A 25159-nucleotide genomic window follows, 5' to 3' on the forward strand; every position below is an offset into this window, starting at 1 on the left:
GAGGGGGGGTGGGTGGGTGGGAGGGGTCCAAAACCCTCACCTCAGGGGCCTCCTCAAGGCTGGGCCAGGATGGCTCAGGGGAGAAGGTGAAGACCACTTGCCCCGAAGAGAACCAACACAAGGCACTTGCCACAAAAGCAGGCACCAAGAGCGCCACATCCGTGAGCCCCGGTGCGTGGATGCCCACTCCCTGTGGCCCCCGCTCCTCCTGCAACCTGGAAAGTGCTCAGCACCTGCCACTCACATTCTCTCAGTGAAGGACAATGGAGCGGATGTTCTTTCTCCACACACGAACGGGCCGCCTTCCCCGACAGCAGTGGAAGAGCCAGTTGGCCGCAGGTGCAGGCAAGAGCCTCTCAAATGAAGACTCTCACTGCAATAATGAAAGCCCAGGAGGCCTATGTCAAAAGAAATCCAGGCTGGGCGTGGTGGTGGCTCATGCCTGTAATCCCAGCACTCTGGGGAGCCGAGGCAGGTGGATCACCTGAGGTCAGGGGTTCGAGACCAGCCTGGCCAACATGGCAAAACCCCATCTTTACTAAAAATATTTTACAAAATCAGCTGGGCATGGTGGCACACACTTGTAATCCCAGCTACTAGAGAGGCTGAGGCAGGAGAATCACTTGAACCCGGTAGGCAGAGGCTGCAGTGAGCCAAGATCGCATCAGCGCACTTCAGCCTGGGCAACAGAGTGAGGCTCTATATCAGAAAAAAAGAAAGAAAGAAAGAAAAAAACTACAAAAAAGAAAAAAAATCGAAGCCAGCTCCACATGAGGCAAGGAGTAGTTTTCTTTATCACTAACCAAGAACTTTCCATTTGCAAAGACAGAAAGGGTTTGTTTTCCAGGGATCAAAAAAGACCAGGATTAATTTTTCCCCTGCCTGGTTTCCTGAGACCCCGAGGGTGGGTGGGTGTGCGTGCACACGTGTGTATGTATATATTGTGTGTATTGTGTGCACTCGTGCCTATGCATATGAAAAACTGGTAGCTCTGAGCCCCTCCTCTGTCCATCATCTCATCTGACCCTCCAGCAGCCCTAGGAGTGCCGTGAGCAGACGCCGCCATCTCCCCTTTCTGGACGAGATGTTCAGAGACGTTCCAGAACTCTTCCCACTCACAGTCCTGCCCACCCTTCTGGGTCGGTGGAGGGATTTTCCCGGGCACACCCGGTAGAGTTAAGGCAAAAGGGCCACCCTGCCCTTGACATGCCTTCCCATCCCAGGAGGTGATCCCCTGCCAGGCCTTGAGGCCTCCAGCCTGCCGCTTCCTAGAGGAGCTAGTGCCAGGGGTCACTCCCTCCGCCCTCACTGGAGGGCCTGAGCCGCTAGAGCGAGAGGCACTCAGTGAGCAGATGGCAAGTGGACAGGGAGAGCCGCCCACCCACCAGGATGCAGAGACCAGATCCTGTGGGCCCCCGGCGGGCCCACCTACCGCTGGCCGCATGCTGGCCTCCACCCAGTTACAAGAGGGAGGTGTGGGCCGCCTCCGATACTGTTTTACAGGACAGGGCTCAGGAACGGGGGGAAGGGGATCATGGAGTCCCTGTCTTCTGCTGGCCTGAAAAGGCTCCATCTTTCTTAAAAACATCATCACCTGGCCAGGCACAGTGGCTCACGCTTGTAATCCCAGCACTTTGGGAGGCCGAGGCAGGTGGATTACCTGAGGTCAGGAGTTCGAGACCAGCCTGGCCAACATGGTGAAACTCCGTCTCCACTAAAAATTCAAAAGTTAGCTGGGTGTGGTAGCGTGCGCCTGTAGTCCCAGCTACTCGGGAGGCTGAGGCAGGAGAATCACTTGAACCTGGGAGGTGGAGGTTGCAGTGAGCCGAGATTGTGCCACTGCCCTCCAGTCTGGCTGACAGAGTGAGACTCTGTCTCAAAAAAACCAACCAAACAACAACAACAAAAAACATCGTCACCTTCCTTTGTGTTCCCACGTGCTCTGAGTGGGCACTGCCCTCTGGCAACTGACTCTCTGGACACCAGGAGAATCACTTCTACTCAACCATCCCGGGATGTCCGACGTCAGCTGCTCCAGGAGCCCCAGCTGGGCTCAGGCTGGGGTTGGCCTGCCGTGTGCGGGTCCCTCTCCACAGCAGCCAGTAGGGAGCCCTCAGTAAAGGATATCAAAGATATGCTGGCAAGTTCTTGCAGAGTGGCCCAAACTTCTCTTGCCTTAATTGAGCCACAAAGAAAAAGATCTCATTACTTGTTTTAGACTTAAAGATCCCTGCAAGTCATCCCAGAGTCTCTCCCAACAATCCTGTTCCTTCATCTTAACTCACACTCCATCTTCCCAACCTTTCATCATTTACTCCAGGAAGAAAGCTATTCATCTCTGCAGCCCAAACCCCACTTTACCCAGAAACGACCTGAACCTTCCAATTCTACTGCATTATCGTAACGAGAGGTATAATTTACTAAGGAGGGCCCATTTTTTGAAGTATAAAAAAGTTACCTGCTGGTGTCACCGTGTGAGGACTAGAAACAGAAGATGCTCTGGGTGTGTCAGGCCTTCCTGCTCCCCTGGGTCTCCAGGGCACGCCTCTTAGCTGTGCCAGCTTCTGAGAAAGCCCCACCCCGGGGAACAAGCAAAAGTATTCTGGAAGACACTGGGAACCCAGTGGCCTCTCTGGGGACGGTCGCCTTCCCAGAAGTGTAGGGAGGAACCCGCGGGGGTGCGTTTGGCCATGCTGGCAGCAGACCTTGCCGGAGCCTGGGGACTTGATGGGACTGAGATGTCACCCCTCACCTGGGTCTCTGCAGGGCCCTGCCCCATGGGCCTGGGGCAGGAGTGTGGTCACTATGCTGGCCACACCCGGTCCCCGTGCTCACCCTCAGCATGAAGGCTGCCTCCCCCGCAACCCTCTGCAGGTCCCTGCCCCTCTCTCCTTTACAGAGCTTGTCCCACCCACGCTCCTTCAGTCTCTGTGTCCCTGCTCCCGCCTGGCCCAACCTCTGCAGGCGCCATCTTTGTCCTTCTCTGTCCCCTCCAGGCCTCTGCCCGCCTGTCCTCCCAATGGCCCTGTGGCCAGCACTGCTGCCTCAGCGTCCTGCACCCCAGCTGTGCTCAGACTGGCGGACCTCAGTGGAGCCCAAACTCATCGCCTGCTTCCCCCGCAGACCCCTCACTGCTCCTGAAGGCCTGCCGCTCCTGCAGGCTAGGAGCTCCTGTCTATCCCCCTCACCCTGTGGCCCACTCCGCAAGCCCTGCCTCTGGGACCAGCTCGCCTCCTCCATGCCCCTCAGTGCCACCTGTGGCTGAGACGGCAGCATCCCGTACCCAGTTGATTTGCCAACTCCACATCAGGCATGTTTTAGCTCCAAAAATGACATGCACAGAGGCACAGGCAGGTCCCCTCCCCATAGAGCTTCCACCTGCATGCCCATCCTAGGCCCAGATCAAGAAGAGACAAGGCCCCAATGCCTCCCAGGACATGTGCCCCTAGGCTGGCTCGAGAACCTGGCATGGGTAGCCTGTCCTCCAGGCGGCTCCCAGTTCTGCTTCACTCAGGGGTTTGCTGTCCTCTTCCACAGCTTTCTCACAATGAAAGCTCTGCTCCCTCCTCGCAGCTAAGCCCAGGTCCCAGCTCCCATGGCGCCCTTCCCTCTGAACCCTGCACAGCACCACCCCATCCCCAGCCTCCATGCACTTACCCTGCGGTTCCTGCAGCAGGGATGCAAATACTCAGCTCAGGCGTGCCCTCCCCCACTGACCCGATAGTCCCCTTCTCTCTCTGCCGCTCCCACACAAGGACCCCTCTTCGGGGAGGCCTCATCCAGCAGTGAGCACACCCACCATGGACCTGCCACGTGCCTAGCTGTTGTGAATGGTGTCCTCTTTCCTCAGTTTCATGCTGTTGCATCAGAACATGGGAGGCCGGAGTGTGGGCCACCAAGAACTTCTGTTTAAGAATGGTCTAAAGAGCTAATACCACATGGCCACACACACTCCACACAGCAACACAAACCTGATCTCACAGCACACATGACCCTGTAAACCCCACACTTTCACACACGCAGCAACCCGCACACAAAGGCACAATTCACTGAAGGGATTACTTTTCAATTGACTCAATTTTGTCTTTAAAATGTCTTGAAACAATAGAGACAGAGACAACGATCTTTACTTTGGCATTTCATGACATTTGCTGCTTCCAGTGAACACAGGATGAAAGAGACCTGTATGAAGCCTGTCGAAGGCTACTCACCATTGCAAGATCAGTCCCATCTGACAGAGACATGGCTCACTGCCACGGGCCATTCTGTGAGCCGACAGGCAGGCTGAGTCCTGACGGACTCATTAACTAGGTCCTGGGTGTGAGTTTACCAGTAACTCAAGGCAGCAATGGACTGGCCCAGAAGGACGCTGGAACCCCAAATGAAAGCATGCAGAAAAGCACGCCAGTTAGGACTGGTGTGTACAAAGTCATCCTGCCGGCCAGCAATCACCCCTTCCATTCCTACCACGCGCCAGGTGCTGTGCTGGATGCAAAACCATGGCTCGAAGCCCCCAGTAAGCACAACAAGGGGGCTTCACAGGTGAGGGGCCTCCAGCAGGAATCTACACCTTCCTGGAGAGAATGGAGAAAGCGTCACCCAGGAAGCAGCTGGTGCTCTCTGTTTCCAGGCCAAAGGGAGGGGCTGGGTGGCCAGGAGTAAAGCCAAGCGATTCCACTCATCTGTCCCAAAGTCTTGGCAGACGGAATCTCATAGGAACACCCCTCATCCTCCTGGAGGGGCTGAGACCTCATCGTCATTAATAATGTGGTTCTCTCAGGTAAGAAAAAACTAGAAATGATAAATCTCCATGTGCAAACCCCGTCTTCTCTCTGCCTCCTTCCAGGTATAATTCTAAAGCTGCCATTGATCTTTAAAGCAACCTTTAATTACCCTGAGACCCCAAAGTCCAAATAAGCCAAGGCTCGAGCTAAGGAGCATTTGCTTGGAGGCCTCTCTTGAAGCAAATGAAAGGGACTCCAGGGGTCTGCAGCCAGAGAGGCTGAGCACACCCTGGCACCAGCTTCCGAGGCCAGGGGACGGGTGAGGAGGGAGGCCCCGCTGCTGCATCTGCGCAGTGAAGCCCGCCTGGGTCTCTGCAGAGCACAGGGCTTTTGCTGCTGTTGTCTTTCCTACTTTGTAAATCACAGACACCCAAGAGAACCTGTGATGTCTTTATTGCTTGTCTCCTTAGCAAAGATCCCTGAAGTCTGAGGACAGCAGCATTTAGGGCGCCCTCCTAGCGGCAGTGGGTGACTTCCAGACTCATCAGGTGGCCATACATGGGCTGAGACCACCTCCAAGTAGGGGCTGGGCCCAGGGGACCAGGTGGCCAGCACGGAGGGTCTCAAAGGTCATGGACTGGAATTTGGTCCCACTGTGCACACAGATCCTCGCAGGTTATTCAGAAATGACCACACCCACCCCCTCCTCTGTGATGGGGACACTGAGGACCCTAGAAAGAAGCCCAGGCCCATGAATGAAATGCAGCCCTTACGTCATCTATGGGCAGGACTGGGTAATTCAGGAAACCTCATCATGGTGGCTGAGCCAAAGGGAATGCACAGCCAGCCTCGACGGCACTTTGTGCAGTCTGGGAGCTGGGGTGACCTGCAGAGTCCACCCACCTCTCTCTTCCCACAGCCCCTGTGACCCTCTCACACTCTCGTCCCCAGTGCCCCTCATGTGTTACCAGGGAAGCATATGGTAACTAAGTCTCCACCAGACAAGCAGGGCACGCCTCTTGCCTTGAAGGCCATGGGTCTGTGTGCTCTGTGCGAGTGATGTGTTTGCATGTGTGCATGTCAGCCAGCTGGGGGAAACCTGAGGGATGGACACGGCGGGACACCTGAAGGGCGGGCGCGGTGGAGCATCCTAGAACAAGGGCAGAGAACCCAGAGCCCAGCATTCTGAGCACCAGCTCCAAGCCGTGAACCTCCCAAAGCGGTCGAACTCCCACAACCACCCTTAACGTGGGAATTGACCCTAGTAAGAAAACCATGTTGACACATATTGAAAAGAACATGCAAAATACAAAACAAACAAACAAACAAACAAACTTCAAAGAAGAAAATAAAACATCCATAACTCTACTAATGAAAACGAAGTCAGGCTAGCACCATGGTTTGTTTCTGTTCGGTCTTTCTGTCCATGCGTGGAACAGAAGCAAATCTGGGATCGTTTTTATCTGTATTACATATGCCAATATGTATCATTTCAGGTCATGCTTTTCCTCCACATAGAAATGCGCTGAAGACATTTTCTGGTTTCAGTAAATATTACCTGAAGATACAATTTTTGGTAGTTATGAAACATTATAACCAGTCATGTACCATAATTTAGGTAACTGTACCCCGACCGCTGGATATGCAGGCTGCTGCCAATTTGTTTTTCCATAATTATAAACAAGGAGAATTACGGGATCGAGGAAAGGCTCTTGATATAAATTATGAATAGTTCTCCGGAAAGGTTCTGTACCACACCCCTCGTCAGAATGAAAGAGCATGCCTGCTTTACGCCAACTTCATCCACTTCCAGGAGGGCCCTCGCTAAAAGTAGTGCTTATTTCAGAGAGCATTTGTTTCCAGTTTCGATTCTTTACTAATGATTGGAAGAAACACTTACATTTTCTGGATAGCTACATAAATTCTCGTGTGGGTTTCTGACTGCTCTGATTGTCCTCATCCATTTTCTATGAGGACATTTTCTTTTTGTTAGTTATTTGTGTGAGTTCTTTGTATATTAAGGGAATAAGCTATGTTGTGAACGAAGAACCTTGTCAACTGCCTTTGAATTTGGTTTACGATGTTTCTGGTACACGGATATTTACAACTTCTATGCTGTGCTTAAAATGGGCCACTCTAGAGTGAACTGGCGTTTTCGTGGGCTAGGCATCTGGGGCTCTCTGGCCATATTAAGTTAACTTATTAGCATTGGGTTTTTCAGACATAAAAGTAATGTAAATTCTAGCCCTAAACGAGTGAGAAGGTGGGCTGGGGCCACGAACTTTCAGAGGAGACTTGCTTTTATTCCTCTTCCCTTCAGAGCTAAGCGTCAGGCAAGAATGAACCTACGAAGGCCATTCTGTCTGTCCGTCCTGGTTCACTTGCTTGGGTTCAGGGGTCCTGACTTAGGCAAAGGGTCTCTGACTCACATCCACCTGCCCCAGCCCCAGGCCTTCTCCCCTGCCCCCTGCCAGGCTGTTTACACCGGGGAGCTGGCCCCAGAGCACGAAGCAGCAGATGCCTTCAGGGCAAACACTAGTTCTAGGGCTGGCTTAGTCCTCTGAAGAGTCCAGGAACTTAAAAAGCATTTTGTTAATATCCACGTTGTGTGTGCGTGTGTGTGTGCATGCACATTGTATGGGGAGAGGACAAGGAGCCTTCGCTGAACGTTTGTTCATCACATTACAGAAACAGAAGAATAGTACTGATCTCAGTGGTGCTGTCTCTAGCATTTCCCTAGGTACCAGTGGTGGTTGATTTAAAATGTTCTTTAGCATGTTAATAAAGTATTATTTTAGTTCTACTTAAGGGTAGAGTTTTCTATTCATTAAACTCAGGAAAAGCTACTGAATCTCTTAAGATGTGATTGAGGGCCTCTGGTTTACTGATGGGATACTTTCACTAATCGTGTAAGCCGGACAGAGTTACAGGTGTACTGGCCTGATCTCTGAGGCTAACTCTAGGCTGGCATCCCGGAGCATGGCTATGTTCCGGTGGTATTTTTATGGGATATTTTTTATTTTATAATATTGATGAAGGCGGGCCTCATGAATGAGATGGGTGCCATGAAGGAGGCTGATGGGAGCACCCAGCCCTCTTGCCCTCCTGCCTTCCACCATGTGAGGATGCAGTAACGAGGCGCCCTGGACAGACACCAGAGGCCGGCGCCTTGATTTTGAACTTCCAGTCTCCAAAACGGTGAGAAACACATTTCTATTGCTTATACATTACCCAGTCTAAGGTATTTTGTTATAACAGCAGGAATGGACTAAGACACTCCATGTATGTGGAGGGAGAAACTGGCAGATGTGGGGTCCTGCACAGAAGTCACCGATGATTCAGCTGAGACAGGGCACTAGGAGCCACGTGTCCGGCAGCCAGCTCTGTGAGACACAGGGCCAAGCCTGCTGCTTCTCTCCGGCAGGGCAGGTCACACAGCGTAAGGTTTTTTGAAACTGTGAACAAACTCACTAGGAAGACATTTTCTGGCCTTAGAATCACATTTAAAACCACGACTTTTGGCGATGTTTGGATTTACTCCCAAATTATAAGTCTATACAAGTTTTTTGTTTGTTTGTTTGTTTGTTTTTTGAGATGGAGTCCTGCTCTGTCACCAGGCTGGAGCGCAGTAGAACGATCTCAATTCACTACAACCTCTGCCTCCCTGGTTCAAGCAATTACCCTGCCTCAGCCTCCCGAGTAGCTGGGATTACAGGCATGCGCCACCACGCCCAGCTAATTTTTGTATTTTTAGTAGAAACTGGGTTTCACCATGGTGGCCAGGATGGTCTCCACCTCCTGACCTCGTGATCCACCCGCCTGGGCCTCCCAAAGTGCTGGGATTACAGGCATGAGCCACTGCACCTGGCCAGGTTGGGCTTTTTTTAAAGCTTGAGGCAAATGTAGCATTTTTAAAGTGTGTGTGTGTGAATTCCTCTTTTCTAACACAGAGGAGGACTACGTTTTCACCCGTCTATCTTGGTCCTCCTTACTGGAGGTCTGCCTATTTCACTAGCATTTTCAACTGCCCCTCTAAGATGTACTTAGGAATTCTACATAAAAATCCTGTCTTCCAATGTATTTGTCTGCTTTTACTCATTCATTCTTTTATTGTCTCTATCATAAGTTGTCTTTATTTTTCTATTTTTAACTTCTTGGTTAAAGGCTTAGTTCACTTGTTTTAATGTTTTTAAATCATGAAAGCATCACATCTTTGAACCTGTTTGCAAGCCCAGCACTGGTACATTCCTTGTGCTTTTGAATATCCTTCTGTAATTACAGGGTGATTTCCATCTTGACCCACATTATTTTGAAGGGGGTTCTTTAACATCCAAATGCTTCGTTTTGTCGTTTTAACTTTATTAGGATCTAATTTTAAAGGATGATGCTCAGTGAACAAAGTTTATGTCATTGCTGTTTTCTTATTTTGGAAATATTTATGGTCTAGGTTGAGTGATTACTTTTTGTAAGTATTCCATAAATACTTAGAAAGAAGACGCATTCTTTGTTGGTACAAATTCCACCCAGAACTCCTAAACCACTCCTTTTTTATGCCATTCAGATTCACAATCCTCCTTATTTATTTATTTATTTATGAGACGGAGTCTTGCTCTGTCGCCCCAGCTGGAGTGCAGTGGTGCCATCTTGGCTCACTGCAACCTCCGCCTCCCAGGTTCAAGCAATTCTCTTGCCTCAGCTTCCCCAGTAGCTGGGATTATAGGTGCCCACCAGCATGCCTGGCTAATTGTATTTTTAGTAGAGACAAAGGTTTGGTCAGCTTACCAAAGTGCTGGGATTACAGGCAAGAGCCACTGTGCCCAGCCCCACCTTATTTTAATCCAACTAAATACGCTTAAACTTTACTCCTATGGTTGCTCCATTAAATGTCTTTGTATGTTTTATACAGTTTTAAATTCAAGTTTAATACAAAGACCGGAAAGTGCACAGATCATGGCCTCTACAAGGAGGCTTCTGACAGAGTTGGCGCTGGGCGCTTGTGCTCCCAGGAGCATCCTGCCTTCCTCACTCCTGCAGCCGCTGCCAGATCCTTGCTGGGAGAATACCACAGTGTGGAGTGACTCTCTCTGCTTGACGCCATGGTGTGGGGTGACTCCCCCTGCGATGCCACGGTGTGGGGGGACTCTCCCTGCTGGATCCCACGGTGTGGGGTGACTCTCCCTGCTGGATCCCACGGTGTGGGGGGGCTCTCCCTGCTCTGCCCAGTGTTTTCTTCTCTAAGTCCGAGGACACGATTGTTCCTGCTTCCTCTGTGCACCATCCTGCCCCATCCCTGTTCGTCTCTTCATTTGTATTGCCCATGGCTACTTATGTTCTAGCTGCCAACCCACCCTCGGTGCTGAGTTCACCAAATCACTTCACGTTGCAGAGCAGGCTGTTACAAATCCACTGTTACGGGAAGGCCACCCCATCTTCTCTTTGCTTTTCTCCCCCACCGGCTCCCCTCTCCCCCATCTATCACTTCTATTCCCTGGTCCCTGCTCACCTGCTGACCCCCACAGAGCAGTCCCTTCATGTACCTGCCCCTCCCAACGTGCCCTGCCCCTCGCGGGCAGAATCTGACAGCACAGGGCCTGGCACACAGCAAGGGTTCCAGGGGCATTCAGTGAAGGAATGAACAGACCAGCTGAGGCTGTGAAGCCCAGGGTCACAAAGCCAGACTGAGCCCCTCACCCTGGGCACTATGCACACCTGTGTGTGTTCGGCTTCCCCACTGAGCAGCTGGCAGACGCACAGAACTCAGTCCCAGAGCCAAAGGGGACAAAGGTGAAGGCTCCCAGGCTGGGCAGCTTGGGCTGGCACCCGCTGGTCCTTCCCATGCAGCCCACCCAGCAGCTGGGGCTCCCACAGAGACGCAGGGCCCAGGGCCAGGTGGCTGCAGACTGTCCGGAGCATGCTTCCAGAGCAACAGCCTCAGCCTTCCAAGATGTCGCTCTGCCGCCTCCTCACCGCCTTCGCCAGCCTCCTGGGGCAGGCAGCCACCATGCTGAAGGAAGCTGCCTCTCCCAACGAGGCTGTCCACGCATCAGCATCAGGCAGTGGCGCACTCACTGATCAGAGACACTTACAGACCTCTCAGCTGCCGAGGCCCCTCAGAGAAGGTTCCTGACTTCATGGAGGTGCCACACTCTGCTCACATAAAATTAACTGCTTTTTCTACTTAGAAAAATGACTCTGCCAACTGCCGTCCCCACTGTTTGAGCAGCTTGCTTACTTTAAAATTAAAAACAACAACGGTCCCAGCTCCTGGCGGGTGGTGGAGTTTCCAACCTCACGAGGCATTCCCACTTCTGGTGGGCACTTCCTGGACGCTGGCAGAGCACAGTCGATCCCGTGTGGGCGGCCTCCTCTCAGCCAAGCCCAGGGTGAGGGCAGTGGGGCTCCAAGGAGGGGAAGCTGGCGAGGATGAGGGCCGGCGGGGATAGGGCGGCCTGCAGGGGGGTTGGCAGTTGGACCCCTCGTCCCCTGGGAAGCCAAACTGAGAGGTTTAGACTCGGGAGTAAAATGGATAAATGAAGATTTTCTGGGATAGCTTATTTTCTAATTTTACAGTGTCGTGCTTATTAATCAGCAAAAGATCCCAGTAATGCCGACATCAGGTGCTTAAACTATACCCCCAGCCGGTCAGAACGGGCACAGGACATGGCTCAGTTCTGGTTTAGGGCTCCATCCATGAACACCTGGGCTGGGTTCCATCTGCTAGGCCAGGCCCTGTTGACAGCTCCAGGCCTCAGCACGACCCTCACCTGTCTGGTCTCTCCTGGAACTGAGATGAAGTGGGGCAGCAGGGCTTCCCTGGCTCCTCCCAAGGCCCTCAGAAAGAGCAGGGATGCTTGGAGCCACTGACGAGCACAGAGCTGGGGAACAAAAGGCTGCCAGCTGTGTAGAGCACTGCCCTGGGGACGTAGGACCGTCCCGTTAGTTGAGAGACGAGGGCCTCGAGAAGGCAGAGTGGTGAAGCGTGGCTGACCCCAGCTGGCTGGTGCAGAGTCTGTCTGGTTCCCACTGCTGGGGTCTTCCTTGCTGCACCCAGAGCCCTCTGCTGGGTGAATACTGGGCAGGACTTCCCAGTCAGCACCTCGGAGAACACTGGGTATCACCCCGTGAAGGGGGCAACAGTCCACAGGGTGCTCAGGACGCCTCACAGAGGAACATGTGGGGTGGGTCAGGGGCTGGACACTAGTCCACAGGGAGTCCCACAGGTAGAGTACGGGGCCCAGGAGGGTGTGCCTCTGATGAGTGGGGTGCAAGGAGGGCTCTCCCACTAAGTTGCCAGGGACAAGCTTAGTGAGGTTAAACAGTGTGTCCTCAGTCACACAACTCCCAGTGGCCTGGCTGGAAGGGACCTCAGGCTGTGTGATTTCTTGCCCAGCCCTGTCCCTAAAGCATCACAGTCCAGGTGCTGTGAAGAGGGTTCCAGGGACCAGAGGTCACGTGCCACACCCTGCAGGGGTCGCGCTGCTGAGGGGCACGCTGGCCCAGGGGAGGTTCTGCGGGGAGCTTGTCACACAGTCACATCAAATAACTCATAACTTGGGCAGCATTTCCACTGCCATGACCACATGACCACTGCCAGGCTCGTCTTCTCAGCTAGACGAGCTTTCAACCAGCGGGAGGTCAGCGGCAAAACGCAGGCAGTGCTTCTCAAAACTCTTCCACAAATAACCCTGTGAACTAAAATTTAATAAACCTCTCTCCTAGTAGAAATTCAAACTCGGGTTCTTTTCAAAGGGCATTTACTTACTTGAAAATCTTTTTCTTCTAGTATTTCCTTCCTCCATCTCACGAGAAAAGCAGCGCACACGTACAAGTGGAAATGAGAAAAGCCCTCTGGTTCAGACTAAAAGAGAAAAAATAACCAAGAGAGAAACTGTAAAGTGTGATCCATGAACATCACTGCAAGGTTATCTGTGACAGTCAGGGTTTGTCTACTCAGGGTTCAGAGAAAACCAAAGCTTGTGTTGACGTACTTTTACTTAATGCCTTAATTTCAAAATTGTCAGCTCATTAAACAAACACCATTTTCTCTTTAAGTACCAGCAGGCTGATAAGCAGCAAGTGAATAGCAGACCAAGCTTCCGGCAGCCTCAGAGGCAGTTGTTCACTCTCCTCTCTTGCACAGACAATAGCCAAAAAGCGTAAGAGACAAATTCAATGTGCGCTGGTGCTGTGCCAGGCACAGTCTGCTCCTCACAACGGCATGTGAGGGAGGCCTCCTCCCACTCCACAGATGAGGAAACAAGGCTGAGCCCAGGCCAGGCCCAGTCAAGCCGGAGATCAGGCACTGGGCCCAGGACCACAACCTGGTCCGGGTCTCCCTGGGAAACGAACAGGGAAGTGATGCTGATCGCAAGCCAGATGTGGAAGGACACGGCTTACACCCCTCAAATCACCACCCATGTCTCTCTCTCCTCACTGTCATTCAAACGTGCCTCCCCTGCTCCCTCTTCTTGAGGTAGCTACCCCTTACTCATCCCGGAAACCCAGGACCACTGTCAGCTCCCAGAGACCCTCCCACACTGAGGCTCGGGGCATGCAGACCTTGGGGCTGTGGTATGAGTTCAAGCATACACAGTCAACTGCAAAGACTGAGGGTTCCCAAAACTCCAGTTCTTGGGGTACCACCTTCACTTTTCTGCCTTGCCCATGCAACATCTGTAGGACCACCGTCAATGGTTCAGTAAGTAAACAAATCAAACGCACGGTGCATTTGATGGTGATGTGCTATGGAGAAAACAAGGCAAAGACTGGGATGAGGAATAGCAAGGGGGTTTGTCTGTGAAGGGGGGGATGCCACTTCAGTAAAATGGTCACCTAAGGTGACAGACAAGCAAACATTCAAAGAGAGAAAAGGCGTTTATTATTATTATTACTTTCTTCACTGAGATGGAATTTCGCTCTGTCGCCCAGGCTGGAGGGTAGTAGCATCATCTCGGCTCACTGCAACCTCTGCCGCCCGGGTTCAAGCAATGTTCCTGTCTCAGCCTCCTGAACAGCTGGGATTACAGCTGCACGCCACCATGCCAGACTAATTTTTGTATTTTTAGTAGTGGGGTTTCACCATGTTGGCCAGGCTGGCCTTGAACTCCTGATCTCGGGTGATCCACTCGCCTCAGCGTCCCAAAGTGCTGGGATCACAGGTGTGAGCCACTGCCCCTGGCCAGAAAAGGCATTTAGACACATGACAGAGAAACATTCCAGGTAAAAGCTACAGGAAGCACAGAGACCCTGTGGTTAGAGGCTGCCTGGCACGTTCCAGAAACAGCGAGGAGACCAGCACAGCTACGGCAGAACGAGGCGAGCAAAGGCAAGCGACGGCAGGCACGTGTGGGGTATAGATCCTCAGGGCTCTGAGCAGGGAACAACACAGGCTTCAGAAGCATCCCTCCGACTGTCACGCTGACAACGGATGGCACGAGGCAGGGTGGGGAGAGGCAGAACCAGGAGAACCAGGAGACAGGTTAGGGGACCACGGTAGTCAGAATTCAAGAAGGGCTAGTGACTCGGGCCAAGGGGGAGCAGGGAAGCTTGTGGGAAGACCCATTGGAGATGTATTTTGAAGGTTTAACAGAAAAAATACTCCAACGCGTATGAGAGATCTGGGTAGGAGAGAAAGGAACCAACGGCCACTCTGACAATTTGAGCCTCCACAGCTGGAAGGGTGAAGTTGCCAGTTCCTAAGATGGGGAAAGGTTTGTGGAAAAGGCTGTAGGAGACAGTGTTTTGGTGGGAAGGCCGTGAGTTGTTCTGTGGAACTACCAAGTTTAAGATACTTGGGGATCCAGGTGGAGAGGAAAGGGAGGTACACGGACACAAAGACCAGAGAGTGGCCAGTGATTCGGGACAGAAATAAACACCAAGGACTAAACCACCCACAGGAATGACCAGCAAGCTGGGGCCAGACCAGAGAACATGAAGAGGGTGCATATTCTAGAGTTCTTGGATACAGTACCCTGCACATGTCCACTAAATAAAGTTCATCAAGAGCGTTGGTTCAAGTTTCCTATAAATCCTGTGGTTTTTTTTTTTTTCCGTCTACTTATAATCTATCAATAACTGACAGGTATGCTTCAAAACTCCCATTATGAGAGTCAGTTTATGTCTTTCTCCTTATGGTTTTGCCAATCTTTGTTTTCTGTGTTTGGAAGTTATGTTATCAGGAGCATACAAATGCACAATTGTTTTCTCTTCCTGGTGTACTGAACAGTATAAATACTTATGACCTCTAACCTCACACAGGGCTTTTGCTCTGAAGTCTCTAGTGGGGAGGAACGAGTCTAATTGACTACAACTATGTATCAGTTTTTGTTGGGTATTGTATTTTAAACAGCTCTCCTGAGGTATAACTGTTACATAATAAATTTTACATATTTCAGGCCGGGCGCGGTAGCTCACGCCTGTAATCCCAGCACTTTGGGAAGCCGAGGCGGGTGGATCACAAGGTCAGGAGATTGAGACCATCCTGGCTAACACGGTGAAATCCCGACTCTACTAAAAATACAAAAAATTAGCCAGGTGTGGTGGTGGGCGCCTGTAGTCCCAGCTACTTGGGAGGTTGAGGCAGGAGAATGGCGTGAACCCAGGAGGCGGAGCTTGCAGTAAGCCAAGATTGCGCCACTGCACTCCAGCCTGGGTGACAGAGTGAGACTCCATCTCATTAAAAAAAAAAACAAAAAAAACTTTGCATACTTCAAGTTTACAATTTGATATGTTTTGATATATTCATACACCTGGGTAAACACCATCACAACCAAGGTAGTGGACATATCTATGGCTCCAAAGGTTTCTTTGTGCCCATTTGTAAATCCTCCCTTCGAGCCCTCCCAGTCCCAATCACCAACTTCCTTGTGTCACTACACATTAGCTTACATTTCCAACACTTTCAAATAAAGGGAATCCTATAATACACATTTGGTTTTGGTCTAGCTTTTCCACATAGGGTGATTACCTTAGATTCACCCGTGACGTTGCACATACCAATCACTCATTTCTATCAACGCTAAGCAGCACCCACTGCATGGATATACCACAGTTTGTTCATCCATTCATCTGCTGAAGGACTGAATTGTTTCTAGTTTGGAGCTACTATGCAGAGAGATGCCATGAACATTTGTATACTCATCTTTGAATGGACATAGGCTTTCATTTTGCTTGGAAAAATACTTAGGAGTAGAACAGCTGGATCATATGGTAGGAGTATGTTTACCTTTTAAAAACCTGCCACTAGTTTTGATATAAATCTTTTATCAAATACATGCTTTGCAAATGTTTTCTCCCCGTGCCTTCTCTTTTCATCCTCTTAACAGTGACTTTTGAAGATCATGGGTTTTTTGTTGTTGTTTTTGAGACAGAGTATCGCTCTGTCGCCCAGGCTGGAGTGCAGTGGTGGGATCTTGGCTCACTGCAACCTCTGCCTCCCAGGTTCACACCATTCTCCTGCCTCAGCCTCCCAAAGAGCTGGGACTACAGGCACCCGCCACCACGCCCGGCTAATTTTTTATATTTTTAGTAGAGATGGGGTTTCACCGTGTCAGCCAGGATGGTCTCGATCTCCTGACCATGATCCACCGCTTTGGCCTCCCAAAGTGTTGGGATTACAGGCATGAGCCACCACGCCAGGCCAAATCATGGGTTTCAAATTTTGATGAGGTTCAACCTAGTACTTTGTTCTTTTACAGATCATGCTGTTGGTGTCTTATCTAAAAAATCACTGCCTAACTCAAGGGCACAAAGGTTTTCTTCTGGAAGGTTTATAGTTTTAAATTTTACTTTAGATCTATACTCCATTTTGAGTTAATTTTTGTATATGGTAAAAGGTATGGAAGTTCCTTTGTTGTTTGTTTTGAGATGGAGTTTCATTCTTGTTGCCCAGGTTGGAGTGCAATGGCATGATCTTGGTTCACCGCAACCTCCGCCTCCCGGGTTTAAGCGATTCTCCTGCCTCAGCCTCCTGAGTAGCTGGGATTACAGGCGTGCGCCACCATGCCTGGATAATTTGGTTTTTTTTTTTTTGAGACGGAGTCTTGCTCTGTCACCCAGGCTGGAGTGCAGTGGCCGGATCTCAGCTCACTGCAAGCTCCGCCTCCCGGGTTCATGCCATTCTCCTGTCTCAGCTTCCCGAGTAGCTGGGACTACAGGCGCCCGCCACCTCACCCGGCTGGTTTTTTGTATTTTTTAGTACAGACGGGGTTTCACCGTGTTAGCCAGGATGGTCTCGATCTGCTGACCTCGTGATCCGCCCGTCTCGGCCTCCCAAAGTGTTGGGATTACAGGCTTGAGCCACCGTGCCCAGCCAATTTGGTATTTTTAATAGAGACGGGGTTTCTCCATGTTGGTCAGGCTGGTCTCAAACTCCTGACCTCAGGTGATCTGCCCACCTCAGCCTCCCAAAGTGCTGGGATTACAGGCGTGAGCCACCGTGACCGGCCTGGAAGTTCATCTGTATGCACATGAATATCCGATTGTTCCAGCAATTTGTTGAAAAGACTAAACTTCAGCTAATGCTAGCCCTTCCTTATGTCTTCTTCTTTTTCAAGGCCGTTTTGGCTATTCCAAATCTTCTGCATTTCTGTGTAAAATTTAGAACCTGTTTTGTCAATTTTTACAGAGAAGTTTGCTGGGATTTCTGACTCATGACCATAGTATAGCTTTTAATCTGTCTTCTGACTCATGACCATGATATGGCTCTTCATTTAATCAGATCTTTCTCTTTACCCATGTTTGATGGTTTTCTCAGTACAGGTCTATGATTCTGTTTTAGATGTTCCCTAACAAGTTCATATTTTGATGATATTGAAAATAGGGTCCTGAAAATCTTCATTTCTGTCTGTTGGTAGTTGTTGGAGTCCCCCCTCATCTTTATTTCCTTATATTTCTCTTATACCTAGCGCAGCACTGGGTTCTTAAACTCCAGCCACGCTTTCTAGCCAAAGAGCTTGGTCCCTGATGGCTGTGACTCCTGATGCATTCAGGTTAATTCACATGCTCTCATTTAGAAGTTCCCAGCTGTTCTACTTTTTCTATCATTTGTCTTTCTTGCCTACATGTGGACTAACCTACTTCCCTCTACATTCTAATGCCCCAACCCCAATTAATCTGGAAGTTACTGAATTGTTTCTATTATTTTAATAGGCCCTCTACAAATTTTAACATGTATATTTAACTTAATGATCTAAAATGAATTATCTTTATTCTCCTCCCAAACAACACAAAAAATTAAGAATATTTTAATTCTAGTCATATCATCACAGCAGCACCACACACTGACCTAATCTTCCCTAGCTATGTACCCGTGCTTTCCAGAATTTCAGTTCTATTGTGACTTTTTTTTTTTCTTTTCTTTTTTGCTTTGTTTCGGTTTTTGAGATGGAGTCTCGCTCTGTTGCCAGAATGGAGTGCAGCGACGCAATCTCGGCTCACAGCAACCTCCTCCTCCCGGGTTCAAGCAATTCTCCTGCCTCAGCCTCCTGAGTAGCTGGGACTACAGGCGTGCACCACAACGCCCGGCTAATTTTTCCATTTTTAGTAGAGATGAGGTTTCACCATGTTGGCCAGGATGGTCTCGATCTCTTAACCCCATGATCCAACTGCCTCGGCCTCCCAAAATTATAAATGGAGATCTTCTTTTTGTTCTTTTATACATCAATGTTTGTTTAGAGTTTTTCATGACTTTACTTATTTTTTTTTTTCTCATTATTTCTTCTTGCACCTAGACCTTTCTTTGGCAATTATTATCCTTCTTGAAATTCAACCTTTAGAAGCTCCTTTAATGAGAGGGTCTTTTGGTCGTAAACCCTCTCAGATTTCATTTGTCTAAAAATGTCTTTATTCTCATTCTTGAAAGATAGTTTGTTGGATATGCAATTCTAAGTTGACTATTATTTTAAAAGATGATACTGCATTATCTTCTAGCCTCCACTACTGAATGTTATCAATCTATTTGTCATTTCTTCATAAGCAATCTAACTTTTCTCTCTGACTGCTTGTGAATACTCCCTTTGTCTTGGACATTTTGCAGTTCCTTTGTGATATTTATTCTGCTAGAGATACTGGTCTTTCTGAATCTGGAGAATAAGTAGTTTTCATCAGTTTTGGAAACAGTCATCCATTATCTCCTATCAAACATCCATCTGTACCCATTCTCTTTATTTTCTCAGAACTCTGATCAGCTAGAGTTGGGGTCTCTTCATTCTACCCTTTGTTTCCTTTAGCCTCTCTTTTTATATCTTCCATCTCTTCGTCTTTCTGGGAGAAGTACTTTCCTCAAATCTCTCTTCTACTTCATTAATAATCTCTTCAACTGTGTCACAATTTGTTTCACTTATCTATTACGTTTGAACCTTGGTTATTTCTTCAGACTTGCCTTGTAAATTGATAGTTACTCCTCCTTCTTTCATTCAGTATCTTTGTATTATTTAAAATGTACAAGCTTATTTCTATAGTGCATCTCAGATAATTCTAAAATCTCTGTAGATCTCTTTCTGCAGTCTGTTTTCACTGCTGATTCTTGCTCCTTGTGGCCCACTTCCTTGACTTCTCCTGTCATTATGCTCCTTAGAATGTATATCTGTTGGAACTCTTTGAGGCTTTTCTTTTTTTGGTTGGGGGGACTGTATTTGCTTCTCTAGAGCCTGAAGGCATTGTTATCCCAGACTACATTAAACCAAATTTCTAGCTTGCAATTTTTTAGGTCAAGTAAGTAACATGAACTGGGGTTCCCAATCCATGTGAATGTAGGATTGTAGGTGGAAATTCTGAGGAGGGGGAGGGTTCTTTCTTCCTCGTTTAACCTGGCCAAGGCTAAGAAAGGCAAACACAAGCACCTGTTTAGTCTCTGAAAAAAACAATCCCCAGGTTTTGACTCCTGCCAGTGGCTCATTAAAATCAACTGGCAGATACCCTTGGGTAAAGACCAGCTTTGATGCTGCTCCCCTCTCTCTCTAGATTTGTATTTTCTCGAGATTTCTGGTCTCTGATAGTCTCACCTTTGTGGTTATGTTTTTTTAAAAGCACACCAGCATTATTTGGTGTATTCACACACAAAAAAAGAAGGGCCTTTTGCACATCACAGTCACCACACCACCAGAAAGGGAAGGCTCTGCCCTATTTTTTTTTTTTTAATCCACTCATTTCAAGAACCTTAAATATATTACTACTGTGGCTTTGTAGTATAGGTTTGATGTGCTAGTTTTTTTATGATATTGTTGACAAAAAGAATCAAACTCTGTGAAATATTTAAAGAGATTTATTCTGAGTCAAATATGAGTGACCACGGCCGATGACACAGACCTCAGGAGGTTCTCAGAACATGTGCCCAAGGGGGTCAGGGTGCAGCTTGATTTTATACATTTTAGGGAGGCAGAGACATCAATCAAATACATTTAAGAAACACACTGGTTTGGTCCACAAAGGCGGGACAACTGAAAGGCAGCAGTGGCAGCGGCGGTCAGGAGGTTGTTCCCAGGCGATAGGTAAATTTATACATGTTCTAGTTGACAATTGGTTGAGTTTGTCTAAAGACCTGGGATCACAGAAAGGAAAGTACAGGTTAAGATAAAAGACTGTGGAGATGAAGGTTCTTTTGAAGTCGTATAGTGGCTGCCCTTACAGACAATAGAGAGAAATGTTTCCTATTGAATCTTTTTTTTTTTTTAAACAGAGTCTTTCTCTGTCACCCAGGCTGGAGCACAATGGCATGATCTCAGCTCACTGCAACCTCCGCCTCCTGGGTTCAAGCAATTCTCTTGCCTCAGCCTCCAGAGTAGTTGGGATTATGGGCGTGTGCCATCATGCCCATCTAATTTTTGTATTTTCAGTAGAGATGGGGTTTCATCATGTTGGTCAGGCTGGTCTTGAACTCCTGATCTCAGGTGATCTGCCCACCTCGGCCTCCCAAAGTGCTGGGGTTACAGGTGTGAGCCACTGCGCCATCTACTGAATCTTTAAAAGGTGCTAGACTCTTAATCTCTTTAGGATTGGGAGGGCCTGGAAGAAAAAAATCCAGCTATCTTAATAGAGATTCTTTTTTGTTTTGTTTGTTTTGTTTTTTGAGACAGAGTCTCAGTCTGTCGCCCAGGCTGGAGTGCAGTGGCGCAATCTCAGCTCGCTGCAACCTCTCTGCCTCCTGGGTTCAAGCGATTCTCCTGCCTCAGCTTCCCAAGTAGCTGGGACTACAGGTGTACACCACCACAACTAGCTCATTTTTTATATTTTTAGCAGAGACGGGGTTTCAACATATTGCCCAGGCTGATCTCAAACTCCTGACCTCGTGATCCACCTGCCTCTGCCTCCCAAAGTGCTGGGATTACAGGCATGAGAAACAGTGCCGGCCAAGATTCTTTACAGATGCAAATTTCTCCCCCACAAAGGACAGCTTTGCCATTTCAAAATATGGCAAAGAAACATGTTTTGGGGTAAAATACTTTGACTTTCTTTTGTCATATAATGTTATGCTAGAGTCAGGCTGGAAAGTAAGTCATGATATATAGGGTTAATTAAAACCCATCTGATGAGAATTTTTGTATGGTTTGTAGGGCCTGACTCTCCAGACCCCTTAGACAGGAATTTGGGCAAGATAAAAAAAAAAAAAAAAAAATCAGAGCTTAGTCCTCAATATCCATTAAAATATATAGAGCCATTAAAATGTCACATGTTTGTGCTGGAATTAAAATCGACCAAATATTTAAACTGAGTTTAAATACCACTGAGGCCCCTGTATCCCATTATCTATCTGGGCATGTCCGCCCTCTCTGCACTGTAACTAGGACGCCCTTTCTAATTCAGCGGGCTCCTATCATGTCACCATTTTATCTTTAAATACCCATTGCCTTCAGGATAAAGTAGAAGTGAGCCAGAGCAGACCGGACATCCGGTCTCTACCCACCTCGCACCTGGTGTTCCAACCCTCTCAGCCTTGGCTCTCTTAGGCACTCTGCTACCCCAGGAGGGGATGCTCCCTGTTTGTTCTCCTAGATAAACCCTTTCACTCTTCAGGATCTTCCCCCTTTCTCCCAGGCAGTGGGCTGTCTCCACCCCTTCTTCCCAGGAGCCCTGGCCATGTCTCCGCGCGGCACGTGCCACACCGTCACGGTCCAGTGTGTCCCGTGTGTCAGCTTTCCCCCGTGACCCCTTCTTCATTATAATCCCAGCCCCAAGCCTAAGAGTAGGAATGGAAACTGAATAAAATTACACACGCCCCCAAATCCACGACCTTGGGTTACCAGGAGCCTGGGGAAAGGGACAGGCCAGGGGCATGGAAGCGCAGCACTGAGAACGTACCTAGAGAAATGTACCTCTTTCCGGGGTGAGGGTGAGGGTGAGGGTTGGGTGGGGGAAAAAAAAGAAGAAGAAACGTGGATCTTTCCTTTTAAATACCTTAGGTGACTTGAACAAACAAAAACCTTCAGGTGTGTAAGGCCCTGAGCGAACCAGCCCTGAGGAATGCAGGAGTGGTAATTAGCATTGCAAATACTGAGAGGGAAAAGGTCTCCAGGAGTACTCCCGGATATTCCAGAATGATGGGTTCTCCCAGGAATTCTGTTTACACTCTGAATTTGCTTAAAAGCCTTTTATTTAACCAGGGAGTGCAAAGGTCAGCCTCTGGCCAGTGGTAGGACCCACTCCTACTCGGATTTAGTAAGGCTGGACTGTAAATTCTGCCGCTGCTTACACGATGTCTCCAGCAGAGGAGCAGAATTTAGGTAGGAGAGGCCACACTTTCATGGAAACAGAGCACTGGGGAGAAACAGAGCTTTGTGGCATCACTTAAGTGGATTATTTGTCTTGGATGACTTGGTAAATTGCATTAAAACAGTAATTTAATAAATAAAAAATGCATATCATCTATGGAAAATGGGCTTCTGCTTTAATGAAGCATAATCCAGACAATAAATATCACCCAGCACTCAGTGGGTAAACAGGGAGGCGAGAGCAGTGGCCGCAGGCCAGCCCTGGGCACCCGGCCTTGGCCTGAGCCCACTCAGGACTGGGGCTCCACCCCCTTCACTGGGAGGCACACACCTCGGGTGGGTCAAGCAGAAGGAGGCTGTGACTTGGAGAAGCCCCCGGGGCTGCTGCATCAGTACTGGCTGACTCACAGGGAGGTGCAGCCCGCAAGGCCACTTCTGGCATCCCCCACCCCCAGGCCACCAGGCCTGTTCTGCAAATCAAGATCTCCCCTTTCTCGCAGGCTCAGGGCTAGTTTGGGGAGGTAAAGGGAGGGAGCCAGAGACTGGGAAAGGATCCTCAGTGATGAACCTTCAGCAGATACTCCCGACTGTTCTGCAGCAAAGGCAGGTGGGGATGGGGGGACGGAAACGGTTTCCTCCCTCTGCCTTGAAACAAAGGTCTTGAGCTGGTCACCTGTGAAACCATAAGCTCTCCCTTCTTCTCCCAGCAGAAAGCCAAAAAGACCAGATGAGGAAATACCATCATGTGTGTGGAATATTCTGGATTGGGGGTGGGGTGTTCAGCTACCCTGCCACCAGCAAACTACCAGGCGAGTTCTGGACGTCACCGGAGCAAGGACAGCTGTCTGCCAGGTGCAATGGGTATGACGTAGTGGGCGAAGTGTCAGTGAGCGGATCCTAACAGTCGGAGGCTCCCCGTCTCCCGTCAAGGAAGATGAAACCCCCAGTTCCCCTCAAGGCATTTGAGGCCCCATCTACCTAACTTGGTGCCCCCACTCTGTCCCGTGACCCCTCCACATTGGCCTCCAGTGCTGGGCCTGTTCCTGCTGGCGCCGGTCTGCTACAGCCCTAGCACTTGAGAAAAAGCCCAACACACAATCAAACCCTGGAACCAGCTGGCGTTGGAAACCAAGCATGTCCCGTCCGAGGACAGAGGATGCTGGGGAAACTGCTCCTTTCCTCCTGGGACCTTGGCCTCCTTGCGCCACAGGCAAGGGTGAGGCAGCTGGGCACTGCACTGGGAAGTTCCCACAGGTCTCGGACCCAGCCGAGGTCTGGAAAGACGGAGAAGCTGGAAGGACGTCCCCCGGCTGACCAGGGCAGTGACAGGCTGTAGAGGCCGGCCCAGCATCCAGCAGTCCTGGTGGAGCAACGCCCCAAGCCTGTCCCTGCTTCCTCTCTGTGGTTGGGGGTAGGGGGCACCTCCAGTTTTCCTCACACTGCCAGTCTGCAGAGGAAACACTCAAGTGTCATTTAACGAGGGAGTCAGGAGTATTTCTTTTAGGATTCTGACGAACGAGGAATATGGTTCTGATTAATACAACAAAAGAACACTTCGGCAATTTTTATTTCAGATCATTTCAATATTACCCTCTCTTAATCACTAATGAAGGAAACAGCAGCTTTGATTGACGACTTGACAATAAGTCTGCCGGGGCCATACTGAAGCACAATGCCCAAGGGCTCCCGGGAGTGCCATGCAAATCGGGCACGTTTCCACACTTTGCAATGGAAGAGAAATACGGTTCTTTTAAGCAGATCCTGGCAAGCTCACAGACTGTCTTACAGAAGCCCAAAGCTAATTTAACTGAGGCTCTAACTGCCTAATCAGAGACCAAGCAATCACTCTGAGGCCCGCCATTGGTAGAGTAGTGCTCTGCTTTGAAGAAGGAAGCCTGCAGGAAGGGGAGGAGGGGCACACCTCGCCCCTTTTATTAGTCCGTTTTCACACGTGGTTGATAGAGACATACCTGACACTGTGCAATTTATTTTAAAAAATATGTTTAATTGGATTTACAGTTCCACATGGCTGGGGAGCCCTTAAAATCATGGCAGAAGGCAAAGAGAAGCAAGTCACGTCTTACGTAGACGTTGGCAGGCCAAAAAATGAGAGCACTTGTGCAGGGGAATGCCTCTTTTTAAAACCATCAGATTGCATAAGACTTATTCACTATCATGAGAACAGCACAGGAATAACCTGCCTCCATGATTCTATTACCTCCCACCAGGTCCCTCCGACAACACGTGCGCGTTCAAGATGAGATATGGTTGGCGGCACAGCCGAACCATCACCCCTGTTCCCCGAGGCCTCACCCCTGCGCACCAGGGCTTCATCCCTCCTCCCCAGGCCTCACCCCTGTACCCCACAGTCTTACTCCTGTGCTCTGAGGCCTTACCCCTACGCCCCAAGGCCTCATTCCTGTTCCCCAGGCCTCACCCTTGCACTCCACAGCCTCGCTCCTGGGTCCTGAGGCCTCACCCTTGCACTCCATGGCCTCACTCCTGGGTCCTGAGGCCTCACCCTTGCACTCCACAGCCTCACTCCTGTGCCTTGAGCCCTCACCCCGGTGCGGCACTGTGTGAAGTACTAAGAACAAACCAGGACCGGCAGCTGCAGGGATGGGCCAGGCAGGGGCCCTGGAAGCCACCCAGCTGGGTTTCAGCCCCTACAGTTTTCACTGCAACACTGCCCTTGACCTGCAATCTTGGCTCTGTCGGCATCTACCCACT

At 49.6% G+C, this 25159-nt stretch overlaps 2 protein-coding genes across 7 annotated transcripts in view; one reads left to right on the forward strand and one right to left on the reverse strand.

The window, feature by feature from the left end:
* Positions 1 to 25159, reverse strand: part of TBC1D22A (TBC1 domain family member 22A) — a 417209-nt gene that overhangs the window by 46945 nt on the left and 345105 nt on the right. For all 6 annotated transcript variants that reach the window (XM_017850750.1, XM_017850749.1, XM_017850752.1 and 3 more), the window contains one exon: positions 12487 to 12582. In XM_017850750.1, coding sequence (XP_017706239.1) covers positions 12487 to 12582 — 96 coding nt within the window. The remainder of the gene's footprint in view (positions 1 to 12486; positions 12583 to 25159) is intronic.
* On the forward strand, positions 10450 to 12474 carry LOC108514498 (uncharacterized protein UNQ6126/PRO20091). Its single transcript, XM_083287428.1, is given in 6 exon segments — positions 10450 to 10800; positions 10803 to 10830; positions 10833 to 10874; positions 10877 to 10934; positions 10936 to 11044; positions 11046 to 12474. Coding segments are annotated over 6 exon segments (468 nt in total). The 5' UTR covers positions 10450 to 10635; the 3' UTR covers positions 11112 to 12474.

The sequence above is a fragment of the Rhinopithecus bieti genome, unplaced genomic scaffold (genome assembly GCF_001698545.2).
Source record: "Rhinopithecus bieti isolate Rb0 unplaced genomic scaffold, ASM169854v2 scaffold_32081, whole genome shotgun sequence".
Taxonomy (NCBI): domain Eukaryota; kingdom Metazoa; phylum Chordata; class Mammalia; order Primates; family Cercopithecidae; genus Rhinopithecus; species Rhinopithecus bieti.